Raw genomic sequence first — 14,965 nt, forward strand, 5'->3', positions numbered from 1 at the left:
AGTAATATAACGTCAATGTTATAATTTCTCACTCAATGTAACTGCAATATGCCTTGTACGTAACAATTATATTGTTTAGTGGGACATTATAACATTAAAGTTGTTAGTTTGTGTTTACTGAGTAACAAAGCATTTTTTTTGCAGTTCTTAGCAGAATAATTTATTTGTTTAAGATTTATAACTTGTACAATATTGGAAAAATGCAATTTGTTATATCAACATTAATTTTTGCATAATGCAATTATTTTGTTGAATATATCTTTAAATATAACTTTTAATTTCATAAATAAAAAAAAATTAATGAGTTTTTAATATCTTATTATAAAGTAATATTAATTAAACTTGAGAGAATAATTAATTTTTCCTAACTTCTATATTTTTAAAATAAAGACAACAAATTAGTATAATTTATTTTTAGTAGTTTATAGCATTATTTTTAAAGTAAGTTATGTTTATATAAAAGCAACCACCAATAGAGCAGCCTTTACGCATAAATGCACTTGATTTTTCTTGCATTAAAACCAGTTTTATCTGGTTTTATCACTCTAGCCTAGATAACAAACTTAGAACATCTAAAAAGGAAGTATATTGCTTGATAATGTGATAAGTTGAGAAATGGCTATAAACTATCCATATATTTTCTAAATATAAATTTCCAAATGGATTATCTTGATGCGTGCAAGCACGCATCAAGTATAGGTGACATGACGCTATGCCACAAATTGCGTCACCAAAACAAAGCGTCTACTCGAGACTCGCACTCGAGCTCAGTTGCTCAGTATAGACGTAAATGTCGACGTGAGCTGTTGCGTTCTCCCGAACTCCGATATTCCTTCAACAGGTAAACTCGAAGCAAGTTTCTTCAGTTACCTGTCATTTTACTGTTCTACAATTCAAACCTTTGTACCGGTTTGGCCACTGCTGATCTGCTGCATAAATTTACTGCATTGCAACTGCGTGTGATTTCGCAAAAATGGCATCGTTGATATTGAGCAAAGATGTGCCTGATATCGAAGTAAGTACAAAATTCCAACGCAGTATGATGTGAAAAAATAACGTCTAAAATATCCTTTAATAATTTAAATTTCAAGTGTTAGAAAAACATTTGAAGGCCTGAATAATTGAAATCATTTATAGACCAGTGTCGGACTAACTTTGAACAAAACCCCTTCACATTCTTGGAATTTAATTTTTTTAAAAGATTTTTCTTTTAACAAGTTGAATTATTTAATTTTTATTTATTTTGTTGTATGCTCTGTATCATTTATTTATAATTATTTATATATATACTTTATATAATTTTTGATATACTAAAATATGTATTGTTACAATTCCCTATTTGTTCCTAATTTTTATTGTCTTTTTATATTTTTATACATAATTTATTTTTTCCATATTTTTTATTTTTTATATAGTATTTGTGAAGATCTAGGGACTTTTATAACTATAAGTAAGTTATTATTGTTTCATGAAAGTACTTAAAGATAAGATTGTGCTTTATCTTTTAGACATTTTTTTACGTCCATTATCTTATATTAACGAAAATCTTGTTATTAATATTTAATTTTTATAATTGATTATATATATATGTATAACATATTTTATTTTTTAGAATTTATTGAGTATTAATCCAAAGTCCAAAGGTCATGCAAATTTTGTACCATCAGCACGTACCAAGCAAAATAAGCAGCACTGGAAGAGAAACATTTCTGAGAAATGTGACGTAAGTCCTTTAAATTGTATCACTTTCATATCACTTAAATTGAATTGCTCATCTCGACGAAATTAATAGAATGGGTTTCTGATAACTCACTTCAGATAAAATAAATTATATATATATGTATGTGTATAGATTTATTACACAATGTACAAGAATAATTTATTATCTATTCTCTATATTATGTATTCTGTATTGCCAGAAATTTTAAAAATTTCATACTGATTTAAGTGTAATATAACATATTTGCGTTTAATCTGTATTAATCTTTTAGGAGTATTCTTTTTACATATCATATGCAATATATCATATTGATTTTTTTGATAAAAGTAATTTATGGCTATTATTTTATCAGATGTTATATATTTTAACAAGATACTTCACTCGTAAAATAATCGACCGATAAGATTGCACTTTCTTTTCATGCACTCTTCTAGATTATGTACTCAACTTTATCAGATATTTACTTATTAATTATTGAATTGCGATTACTTATATGTATATAAAGTATAGAATGTAAGAAGTAAACAGCGTTAAAAATAAGTGCATTTAAACCAAATCAAATTAGATCTCTTATTTTTAATTCAATCATTGATTGCTGATATTAAATGATTAACTGATAACAAATATTAATTAATATTGATTTTCATATCCTATCTAAATGTGTCATGTACATAACAGAAATATCTAAAAGTATAGTGAAAAAACACGTGACAAAGTTAAATAAGAATATTTAAAAAAAATAATTTTTTTTTTAAATGTACAATAATTTTTCTCATCTCTTTTATAGAGTTGCGTGTCTCTGACGAAGAACTTTGATGACATCAAGCACACTACGTTGAGCGAGCGCGGAGCTTTGAGGGAAGCTGCTCGTTGCTTAAAATGCGTTGATGCACCTTGCCAAAAATCTTGCCCTACACAATTGGATATCAAATCTTTTATCACGTCGATCTCTAACAAGAATTACTATGGCGCGGCGAAGGCGATCCTTTCCGACAATCCTCTCGGCCTTACCTGCGGCATGGTATGCCCGACCAGCGACCTTTGCGTGGGCGGATGCAACCTTTACGCGTCTGAGGAAGGACCTATCAACATCGGCGGGCTACAACATTTCGCGGTGGATGTAAGTAATTTTATTTTGCAATGCTTAATTCAATTTCTTGTCATGTAAAAGAGTGATAAAAAGTGTAGTTAATCATAATAACGCTTATAAAATGTAATATATTTTTTGTTCTATGTAGAATTATTCTAAATTAGAAATCAGTATTACGTGCATTGTCAATATTTGTTTTAATATCTTTTTCAATTTTTAATAGTGATGGAATATCTATTGTGTTATTTAATGTCTCTATATTTAATTATAATTCAACTTTCAATTATTTAAATGACAAACGTGGTGTTTGGCTTATACATTTCTTGTTTTCTCAGGTTTTTAAACAGATGAATATTCCTCAAACTAGAATACCTAATCAAATGGTACCTCATGCGGATACGAAGATCGCTCTTCTCGGTTGCGGACCAGCTTCTCTCTCGTGTGCGACATTTCTCGCTCGACTTGGTTACAATGATATTACGATCTTTGAAAGAGAAAAATATATAGGCGGGTTAAGTTCTTCTGAAATACCACAATACAGACTTCCATATGACGTTGTCAGCTTCGAGGTGGATCTCGTTAGAGATTTAGGAGTAAAAATTGAGTTGGGAAGATCGCTGTCTGAAGATGATTTGACAATACAGGTAAATTTAATTTTTTTAAATAAAAATTTGTTGATTATTCATAGTATTTGTTTCTAATTCTTATCAGTCTATTTTAATTTTGAGAACAGTGGTTTAAATTTTTAAAATTAATTTGTTGATATTTTTTAGATTTTAACTTTGAAAATTATAATTATAAAATTTTTTCATAAATTTTAATAATAAATCATTGTATGAATAAGTTCCAAAATGTTTTAGGGCCTTCAAGATGTTGGGTATAAAGCAATCTTTTTAGGAATTGGCTTACCAGAGCCAAAGAGTGTACCGATTTTCGAAAATCTTACTTCGGAGATGGGTTTCTTCACCTCGAAGAGCTTTCTGCCCGCTGTCGCGAAAGGCAGCAAGCCGGGAATGTGCGCTTGCAAGAGCAATCAGGAACTTCCATCTCTTCGTGGTAATGTGATTGTTCTCGGTGCGGGAGACACAGCTTTTGATTGCGCTACTTCCGCCCTCCGTTGTGGAGCGAAAAAAGTGTTTGTTGTTTTTCGAAAAGGTTTTACTAACGTACGTGCTGTTCCAGAAGAGGTAATTGTTCATAATATTTATGAAATAACTTATTCTTATTATTTAAATTTTTATTTAAAAACTTAAGAAAAAGATTGATTTGATAATTTAGGACTTAAAGATTTAGAATCCAAGCGTTCAAATTTGAAATATTCAAAAATTGTTTATAGATGGATTTAGCGAAAGAAGAGAAATGTGAATTTTTACCATTCCAATCGCCAAGACGAGTCGTTCTTCGTAACAAGAAGATTGCCGCAATCGAATTTTGCAGGACTGAACAGAACGAAGAAGGCGAGTGGGTAGAGGACGAAGAACAAAAGGTTGTTTTGAAAGCGGATTTCGTGATTTCAGCTTTCGGTTCGGGATTGTACAACCCAGTTGGTGAGCAATTATATAGTGTTTTATATGTGTTTATACACATTAAAACTATATAAAGAAAAAAAACAATAGAAATAAATTAGAAATATTACAAATAAAATCATTTATTACTTAATTATTTTATATCATATAAGGAATCCTTATATCAGACAATTAAAATAATTTTAAATACTTATTAAAATAATTTGTTATCAAATATTATTTTGCTACGATATGAATTTATTACTCTAATAAATAACTAACTACCTATGACATTAACATGATATTGATCTATGATATGATATAAAGAAGAATTTATGATGAATAGTGAAGCGTGCTATGGAGCCAATTAAGATGAACAAGTGGAACTTGCCGGAAGTAGACGAGACTACGATGACGACCTCAGTGCCAGGTGTCTTCTGTGGAGGAGACCTTGCTGGGGTCGCTCAAACGACCGTGGAATCTGTGAATGATGGGAAAACAGCTGCATGGTATATTCACAAATATATACAGGTGTGTCATCAACTAGCATATTTTAATTAATTCTGTGACATTGCAGTTTGCAAACTGCAGAATGTCACAGAAACATGGAATTTTATTAGAAATAGACATAAATTTATATTTCTTAGCTGAAGTTATTCAATGTTGCCAATTAATAATATATGGTGTAATTTGATAATTAATATAATAAGAAAAAACTTGCATTTGTGTTTATTTTAATAAATCTATACAATGTAAAACAAAATACAAAGCAAAATTTAATGTACACAAATTTGCATTTCTTATTTTTTTAAATTAATAAAGTAATTTATATTATGGTCTTGGTTGCTCTTTTTTTATCTCATTTTTTGTGTTTTCTCTAGGAATCTTATGATTTGACGGTGCCGGAAATTTCGCAGTTACCGAAATTTAACACCGCCATCGACGACGTTGACCTAAGTGTCGAGATGTGTGGCCTGAAATTTGAGAATCCCTTCGGTTTGGCTTCCGCTCCACCTTGCACCACCAGCGCGATGATTCGACGAGCTTTCGAAGCCGGTTGGTCCTTTGCTATCACGAAAACTTTCTCTTTGGACAAGGTATTTTACGAAGAAATTATCGTCAAGTTTCAAACTTATATTTTATTTTCACAAATTTTTTTATTTATCTTAAATATGTTATCACAGGATCTCGTTACTAATGTATCGCCGCGCATTATTAAAGGCACAACGTCTCGTCATCATTACGGACCCGAACAGAGCAGTTTTCTCAATATTGAGCTAATATCTGAAAAAACCGCCGATTACTGGTGCGGCAGTATTACAGAACTGAAGCGAGACTTCCCTACGAAGGTATGTACTTGAATAGTGGTTTTAATATATGTAAAATTGTGAAAGAGAGTATAATGATGAAATTAGAATAATTTTCAATTAATTGCTAGAGATCAACGTTTCATTTTTTGTATCATTTATTTTTGCACAGATCGTCATTGCGAGCATCATGTGCACTTATAACAGAATTGATTGGACGGAATTGGCGAGGAAAGCGGAAGCATCAGGTGCTGATGGCTTGGAATTAAATTTATCCTGTCCTCATGGCATGGGAGAGTCTGGAATGGGTCTAGCTTGTGGACAGGTTTATTTTCTTTTTAATTTCCTTTTTTTTTTATTAAAATTTAAAATCTAAATTAATGACAAATTAATTTTTAGGATCCTGAACTGGTTCGAAATATCTCCAGATGGGTTCGTGAAGCCGTCAAGATACCGTTCTTCGTAAAATTGACACCCAATATCACTGATATCCTTTCAATCGCCAAGGCGGCTTACGAAGGTAAAGTTATTTCAAAAAATTAATACAAATTTTTAAATTTATGTATTTGCGGAAAATATAAAAATAAAAAATACTGTAGAAAATATAATTTACATTAAAATTATCTCTAAATAATTAACAATATTAAGATATTTATTGATGTAGGCAAAGCTAATGGCGTTACCGCAATTAACACGGTATCGGGATTAATGGGATTGTACGCCGATGCAACTCCATGGCCGGCGGTTGGTCTAAATAAATCCACGACGTACGGTGGAGTGTCAGGAAACGCTACCCGACCTCAAGCTCTAAGGGCTATCTCGACGATCTCGAAGCATCTTCCGGGCTTCCCAATACTTGGTGCCGGCGGCGTCGATTCAGCCGACGTTGCTCTGCAATTCTTGCATTGCGGTGCATCAGTTGTTCAGGTAAATTACTCTGTTTATGTATTAAGATTGGGATTAAATTGACATTTTACTGCATAATTTATAATATAATTTTATAAGAAGTTAAATTGTAGAAAAATGGAATATCAATATAATATTTAATATGCAGGTTTGCAGTGCCATCCAAAATCAAGATTTTACCCTGATAGATGATTATGTAACTGGTTTGAAAGCATTATTATACTTGAAGAGTCTTGCGCAGATAAAAGATTGGGACGGTCAGAGTCCACCGACATTCAAACATCAAAAAGGCAAGCCTGTTTCCTTGCAACATGCTCTCGGCAAAGTAAGCATTGTAATCACATATTTTTATTTATTGTAAGCATTACTAATTATTTATCAATCTTTTAACAACAAAACTGAAAAGAAATTAATCAAACGTTTATTGAAGTTATAGATATCAATATTGAACACAATGTTTTCGCGAAAAAATGTAACATTTGAATATATTAATATAAAATTAAGAATTTTCTACAAAATAATAAAATTAATAATTCATATTAAAATATTATCCAGCATAATAATTATTACATCGCTATTTTAGAATTCTAAGAAAGTTTTTTTTATTAAAATGTTTAATAAATTTGATAATTGTAATATTTTTTCGAATATATATGTGTGTGTGTGTGTGTATGTATGCTTCTATTTTATATATAAAATTGTTCTGTAGAATATACCATATTTCGGGGAATATCAAAAGTTGCGTGAACAGAAAATAGCCGAGCTGAAAGCAAACTCAAATCCCTTGGATCAAGTTATCAAAGTAACACGACCGGCTCAAGAACCAATCGCTCCGATACCTAGCGTTAAGGACGTAATTGGTAAAGCGACAGCCCATATCAGCAGCTACAAAGAATTAGACAACAAGAAGCAAGTTGTCGCCTTGATTGACGATGTATGTTATAAATAGTTTGACTAATTAATATCTTAATTATCTAAATAATATTTAAACGATATTTAATTATATGATATCCAAGTATCCTTACATTTAATTGCCACTCTTTTCAGGATTTGTGCATAAATTGCGGCAAGTGTTATATGGCTTGCGCGGATTCTGGATATCAAGCGATCACCTTCGATGCTGACACTCACATTCCCAAGGTGACCGACGATTGCACCGGATGTACACTTTGTCTGTCCGTGTGTCCGATTATCGATTGTATTACGTAAGTTTCAATTTAAAATTATACTCTATTTTAATTTAATTTTTACTTTATTGTGTATTTTATTTTTTAGTATGGTTCCGAAAACAATTCCACACGTGATTAAGAGAGGCGTGCCGCCGAAAAATGTAATCGATATCTTTTAAATAATACTTTATCGTCACTTTCAACAAGGTATGTAAAACAAATTACCTTAACAACAGTATTGCATTTTTTTCTGCAAACGATTATTGAATGATTGTTGACATCATATTTAATTATATTAGTTTTGTGTCATTAATAACCCAGCTGATAGAATATAAAAAAATACGACAGAATACGATATTTGATCGCAATTAATAAGTTTTATTTTATTTGCGTTATATACATCACTTCCTTATTATAATACATATATAACATACATAATTTTAATAGTACAATATGTACAATAATGATCTATTATATAAGTTAAATGAATCGACAGATGTCGATTTTAATCCAAAAAATGATAAATTTCAAATCTTATAAATGTATTTTGAATAAATTCATAAGACGAAACATAATACAGTTGAGAAAAGTTAAGAAATTTTACAGTACAGAATTTTTTAAGAGTTCTTATTGTTAGGAGTAGTAGAATAATATAGCGCATACATAATTGTAGGATTACATCTTTAAGAATCTTACATTTAGAAATCTTATTTTGCCAAATTGTTTGAACGTCTTCTATTTTGACCATTGACTCAAAAGCGAGGACTATCATTCCATTGATATCTGCGGCACTGATCTTTGCATTCTGAACTGCTAGTAGAAGCGCTAAAATTTGCATTTTTGATAAAAATTAATTATATCTAATTTACAATATTTAATGCAACCAATTGTTGAAAAAATTGAAATAAATTTTGTATACAAAAGCCTTTTTTCTATTGCAACAAAAATTTTAAATTTACTTAATTTGCTGCCAAACGGATAACCAAAATGAATTAAATAATAAGCACTACTATTATTTATCTTACTTGCAACCGTTCTCTGGGCATACGCAGCTGAAGCACTGTGGGTTTAGTATATTGAAATACGTTTTTCCGATCCCTTTGGAGAGTATGCTATTGGCATTCTTCAAGCACTTGTAGAACTCTTTGTCGCAAGCGCAAGCAGATCTATTTGTCAAAAAATTACATAAGTTAGACAATCAAAAGGTCAAAAGTTATTAGTGAAACAAGCGCAAAGGAACGAATTTGTTGTTGAAGATGCAATATGTAATATGAGATATTGCTAGATCTGCATATCACATTTATCATGTAAATTTTGTATTTGAATATCAGAACGATACAAAATTTATTTTAGACATCGCAATGCCACAAAAAAATCTAACAAGAGAAATGCATGAGAGATTGTACTACAAATAATGGTCTTATTATCTCGTTTGTCGAATTACCTCGTAAACAAGCCATTGTTCTTGAGATTGAGTTTTGTGTCACCAGACGGTATATTGTTTTCGCATTTATCATGCGCTCTGCAACAGGCGTCTGTTTTATTGAATTTGCCGAGATCGGCATCGTTATTCGCTCTATCTCCATTGCCGCACCAGAGTGTTCCTAACATGAATATTATCGATGAAGAAAATATTCCATTCAATAATGATAATAAATTCTTTTTTTGTTAGACTTACAAATTTATGTTTTGCTAAACTGGTGTTTTTAGTTTCACCTTTTAATTTTTGATGCAAATAAAATAAAAAAAATAAAAATTATACCTGAGAGAGAAAGAAGAAAGTACCCAATCAATTAAAATCATTATTTTTTAATGTATTTTTATTACAAAATTGCTAAAAAAACATCTATCGATCTCTATAAGTTTATGAAATTATGATGCAACTAAAATGTATAATGCTTTACATTATAAATGCATCAGTATTTTTTCCAAAATAATGAATAAAAAAAGTTCAGAATTAATTTTTAACTTTAAAATATTTTAAGGTTTCGTTTTCAAGAAATAACGTTTCCATTTCAAGAAGAGAACAACTTTAAAATATATTACAATTTGTTTTTAAAACATTGTCTGAAAAAAACATATCGCGGAAGTTACCGCTGCAATTGACGTACGCTTGTCGTATTTACATCTGATTGCACGCATGAACGTGAGAAATAAAAGTTTAGATTAGAATCCTTCGACACATCGCATGTATCAGAAGTCGATTATTAGATTCAACGTTTTTGATTATCATTGTGGAATTTTCCAGCAGACTTTTGTGATAACTCTTAACGTTTGCAATGATTGAAATGTATCTTTCGAAGCATTTCATTCTCTTTCGCAATCCATATTTATTCTAACAGAATAATTTTATTTAAAAAATTTTAAATTAATATTATTTAAAACATAAAATTAGATTTCAGTTACAGTTTTATACTTTATAAACAATTCTCGGAAGATACTTGCATTTAATGAACGGATTAACGGCACGGTGTTATCTTGTTTCTTCATAAATATGAAATATGGCGCGGAAAAAGCGAGTTTGTTCAATATTCTACATATCGTTATAAAGATAATTTTGTTTTTCGCGATTATTCGAATACGAACTATAAGTCGTCCGTCAATTTATACATATGTCATATTGTCTCATTGCACTTATTGCGCATATTGAACATATTGCAGTGACAGTAAATCAGCATATTAACTCTATAATTTGGCAAGGCAATAAAAAACTTATCAAAATAGTACAACGATTTACGTGAATTCAAAATAACTTTCCGTGTGATCGATCAATATCGATCGACATCTCCAATTTCTCGGTAAATAATGTAATTCGTCTGTAATTATTCACAAATGATTAGCCATACGTTTTTTAATTCGCAAATAAATGTCAGATGTTCTATGATTTCAAAAAATATGTTTTTCTTATGATGGTTTTATTATGGAATCATTAAAAAAACAGAAGTACATGGAAGCGTTAAAATTAATCTTCAGTAATTAAATTATTCACGAATAGGAATTAATAAGTTCTCAAAAATTATTACAGATTCTATTTGTAATTTTTTTTTGTGTAAAAATTCTACTCGTTTAATAGAGAGATTTTCTAAAAACTTTTCTACAATAAAGTACAAAAGATATTGTTTGAACAATATATATTTCTATATATGTGTAAAGAAGAATATGTATAGTCTGTAAACTGTAAACTATCTTGTCAAGAGATAAAAGTGTTTCTATGCATAAATATGTATAGCGCGATAATTAAAGAAGTGTTTATTCGTGCATTTTAAATAAATTTTATGCTATTACTGAGGTGTAAAAACCTTGTCATATCTAGCTATTAATCTTTCAATTTATCCATTTGTGTACACAATAAAAAATTGTGACTTCAAAACTGCGATTTCACGCGTTATTTGCATTGAAATAAAAAATTAAAGCAACGTATTTTTAAAAACATAAGTTTGGAAAGATTAAGGCATATCTATTTTACAAGCGTATCTTCACAAGCTTTAATAACTACATTTATAAAATTATTGATAACTGTAATGGGTTTTTTTTTCAGAAAAAAATTGTTATGTAATTAATTAGCTAATAAAAATAAAAGATGAAATCAGAAATTGAAGATTTTACATAAAATAATTTGCAAATACTATATTTTCAATAATTTTTTTGCTAAAAAAGATTGTATTTGTTATAATTGATAGCAATGTGTAAAATTCATGCGTTTATTGCCAATTATAAAAATATTTATTGCATGCAAAATGAAACCAAAAATATTCTTTTTATGCTTAAAAAATATAAAATATTAATGATATTTAATAGAAATAATATTAAGATTTGCTTTTTCTTAAATTGTAAGTAATAATCGTAATAAAAAACAAACTATTAGAGCAAGAGCTAGGTAAAATTGCTCAAAATTCATTTTATTGATAATGTACAAACGTTTCGGCCTAAAGAGATGTGTCTTCAGTGTACAAATTTTAAAATTAATAATGAAGTTATAAACATAACATAATGGTGATACATAAGTTAATTAAACAAGAAACGCTTTCGAACTTTGACTTTAACTTTGATTAGATCTCCTCTGGTAATGATTATATGATATAATGATATGTAAAAATTTTGAAAATTATACATATGTCATTGATAGTTAGCGAAACTCTACTAATCAGTCGAAACTCAACTAATCAGTCGAGGTTCGCTCACTATCGATGACACATGTACCATTTTTAAAATTTTAACATATATTTCCTGGATAGTTTAAGTTGGACGTTCTATGGCATTACACACTTTTAACAAAGTTAAAAACAAAATGTACAAGCAGGATTACCAGAAGAGATCTAATCAATGTCACAGTCAAAGTTCGGGAGCGTTTCTTGTTTAATTAACTTATGTATCATCGTTATGTTGTGTTTATAACTTCATTATTAATTTTAAAATTTGTACACTGAAGATGGCCACATCTCTTTAGGCCGAAACGTTTGTACATTGTTAATAAAATGAATTTTGAGCAATTTTAACTAGCTCCTGCTCTAATAGCTTGTTTTTTATTACAGTATTTAATAGTTTAATATAAAATAATGTTTTGTTTTAATTCTAATTCTGACAATATTCTTAATATTTTAATGAAATATATATATATATTTTTTGATTATACGAAAAAGTAGATTTTCTTAAATTTATTATTGCCATTTAAAATGTTTTCTGGTAAACTCTTCAATTACGAATAGTCGAATTACCTGGAAAGATGAAGAAACTAGACACGTTTCTGGATTCGTCGCCACTGCTGCTAATGAATCTTGCAGACACTTTATCGTTCTGGGGACGTTCTGCGTTAAAATCTTTTCTATACACGGAAAATAAAGACATTCTTATTTTAAAAATATCTTTATTTTTAACATGAAAATCTTGAAATGAGATTATATTGCTTTAAACGAAGAAAACTGGCTTGAATGAAGTCATTTTATATAGTTCAACCAAGAAAAAAATATTCTTATTATTTAAGAATAATATTCTTATTATTTAAAAATAATTTTCTTCAATGGAAAAGAAAAAATGTTGGATAGAAAATAACATATTTTTCAAATAAAAGGAAGATATTTTATTGTCAAAATAATTATATTGTATTCTTCAAGTGATCATTATAAAATGGAAATATATATATATATATATAAGACTATAGTATTGTTAAAATTTAAGATTATTAAATTCTTATCGGAAGATTATAAATTGTTGCGTATATACGAAACTATGAACGCGTTAATTTGAATATATAAACTTTGATTTGATACTACTTTTTTTCCGTATTTACCTTATGAAATATGTCTGAAATATGTTTTTCGTATGTTCTTGATTTTCTTTTTGGGATTTCTTCAACTTCGCCAATGGCCATTCTACATGTAACACACGAGTTTTATCGGAGCCAGGCGAAACCTCAGCATCACAATTAACATTATTCGTTGTATCCTCACAATCACCGAATTGAACGGTGATGTTGAGTACGAGGAAGAGTACGAAGAGACAGACACGTACACGTGACATTGCACTATGTTTTCACCTGGAATAAATGACGGTAGGATAAGAAATAGTTCTAATGAACAAAAGCACACGCTGTTAAGTGCATGTTAATAAAAAAGCTAAGAGGAGAATTATTTAAATATCAAATTAAACACTTGTAAGTTACAAAGAAATTCTTAGACACATGTCTTAGAATAGAAATGATACATTCTCTATAATCGTAAGATTCTTAATCATACGTAAAATTGTTTCATGGTAAAAATATTTGAGAAGTTTTTTATAACAATAATGTTTACATAAGTCTTTTTTTTTTTTACTTTCTGATATAAATACAATTTCATTGAAAACATGATATGAACTAGGACGCTTTAATGATTTCATATCTAAATCATTGCCATTCAACGTATTGTTTAAGTTATGATAAGCTGAAAAACAATTGTATATTCAGGGTCTGACACCGTTTTCCCTTAAGGCTGACTCTGCGTCTATTTTTTTACACAAATTGTAGATAATTAATGACTTATAATTACAGTGTAATTTAAGTGTTGCAATATTTAAATTAAGTACCTATATAGTAACGACTGACTACGATGGTCGTTCATTTAAATAAACTATTTCTTAATATTTTAATAATTTTTATTTTTATATAGAATTATAACTGGAGATAAAAGTGGCAAAGTTAAATACTGTCCAACCATAATCTATATTAAAACAATTTCTTTCTTTCACGTGATAAATGAGTAAAATAGCAGAAATTTTTCAAATGAAATACTCGATTGCAAAATTTTTATGCATCGTTTATAGTCACGTCATGTTTATAGTTTACTGCCAAATTTGCCTTATCTTTCACAACAAGCAATAAATTTTTTATGCATATATGTGCGGGGATTATGAAAGGAAGCTAAGTCATATATTGTGATAATTTTTTTATTTTAAAATACTTCGACATTTTATAGATCGATGTAACACAAAATAAATAATAAAATCAATTTAAAAAAATTTTTTACTTTAATAGTTTACTTTTATAGTCATCAACACATATATGAATTTTTGTATTTTGGATACTCCAATATTTTTCAATAAAATTTTTAAAATAAAAAATTGATAATGAAAAATATCTATCTACTAAAAAAAATATATATAAAATTTTATTTTTTTAACAATTTATGTTACACTTTTTTAATAAATGTTATTTTTTTTTTACAAATTTTAAGTATTCAATAGTTTAATAAAATAAAATCGATTATATTTGAATAAATAAAAAATATAACAAATCTAAACAAAAACGCAAATGAATTACACCACACTATAATAAACAATTTACATTTGCTCGGTAATTCACTTGCGCTTTTATATAGATTTGTTCAGTCATTCCAGTCTTCTAAAATTTAAAAAGTACAACACACTTTTATTTAACAATTATTGAAGATAGATTATAGCACTATCGCGAGGAAAAAAATACAAATATAAAATACATTAACCATATATTAAAACATTAATTTTTTTTATTTTAAAAATTTTATTGAAAAATATTGGAACATTAGAGTATCCAAAATACAAAAATTCATATATGTGCTGATGATTATAAAAGTAAACTAAGTAAATAATTAAAAAAAATTGATTTTATTATTTATTTTGTGTTACATTGATCTATAAAATGTCGAAGTATTTAAAAAAAAATGATAATAATAACGATGTAAGAAATAGTGAAATTGATTTAAGCTGATATAATAATTCTTCGTTCGAGACTTTTGCTAATCTCGCGAAAATTATAG

General features: G+C 28.6%; 2 protein-coding genes across 2 annotated transcripts; one reads left to right on the forward strand and one right to left on the reverse strand.

Annotated features, from left to right (window-relative positions):
* The first annotated feature begins 756 nt into the window (after positions 1-756).
* On the forward strand, positions 757-13,823 carry LOC105669833 (dihydropyrimidine dehydrogenase su(r)). The gene is made up of 16 exons (XM_067347278.1): positions 757-1,015; positions 1,613-1,723; positions 2,508-2,840; positions 3,146-3,454; positions 3,671-3,997; positions 4,147-4,357; positions 4,662-4,846; positions 5,197-5,412; positions 5,500-5,664; positions 5,795-5,947; positions 6,022-6,142; positions 6,287-6,549; positions 6,677-6,853; positions 7,238-7,462; positions 7,576-7,733; positions 7,804-13,823. Exons 1-16 carry the CDS (start codon positions 974-976, stop codon positions 7,874-7,876), a joined length of 3,069 nt encoding a protein of 1,022 aa, XP_067203379.1. The 5' UTR covers positions 757-973; the 3' UTR covers positions 7,877-13,823.
* On the reverse strand, positions 8,380-13,214 carry LOC105669832 (phospholipase A2). Its single transcript, XM_012362974.2, has 5 exons — positions 12,985-13,214; positions 12,413-12,519; positions 9,142-9,301; positions 8,723-8,863; positions 8,380-8,522 (listed from the first exon to the last, which is right to left on the reverse strand). Exons 1-5 carry the CDS (start codon positions 13,212-13,214, stop codon positions 8,450-8,452), a joined length of 711 nt encoding a protein of 236 aa, XP_012218397.1. The 3' UTR covers positions 8,380-8,449.
* Positions 13,824-14,965: the final 1,142 nt, after the last annotated feature.

This window comes from Linepithema humile, chromosome 1, assembly GCF_040581485.1.
Source record: "Linepithema humile isolate Giens D197 chromosome 1, Lhum_UNIL_v1.0, whole genome shotgun sequence".
Lineage (NCBI taxonomy): Eukaryota > Metazoa > Arthropoda > Insecta > Hymenoptera > Formicidae > Linepithema > Linepithema humile.

Bases quoted from the DNA above. Each gene is read 5' to 3' on its own strand.
- LOC105669833 (XM_067347278.1), top strand. From the start codon at position 974: ATGGCATCGTTGATATTGAGCAAAGATGTGCCTGATATCGAA. The intron at 3,455-3,670 runs GTAAATTTAATT...AAAATGTTTTAG, and splicing joins AAGATGATTTGACAATACAG to GGCCTTCAAGATGTTGGGTA. The intron at 5,413-5,499 runs GTATTTTACGAA...ATGTTATCACAG, and splicing joins AAACTTTCTCTTTGGACAAG to GATCTCGTTACTAATGTATC.
- LOC105669832 (XM_012362974.2), bottom strand. From the start codon at position 13,214: ATGTCACGTGTACGTGTCTGTCTCTTCGTACTCTTCCTCGTACTCAAC. The intron at 12,520-12,984 runs GTAAATACGGAA...TTCCGTGTATAG, and splicing joins TTTCAGACATATTTCATAAG to AAAAGATTTTAACGCAGAAC. The intron at 9,302-12,412 runs GTAATTCGACTA...TATTCATGTTAG, and splicing joins TAGTTTCTTCATCTTTCCAG to GAACACTCTGGTGCGGCAAT.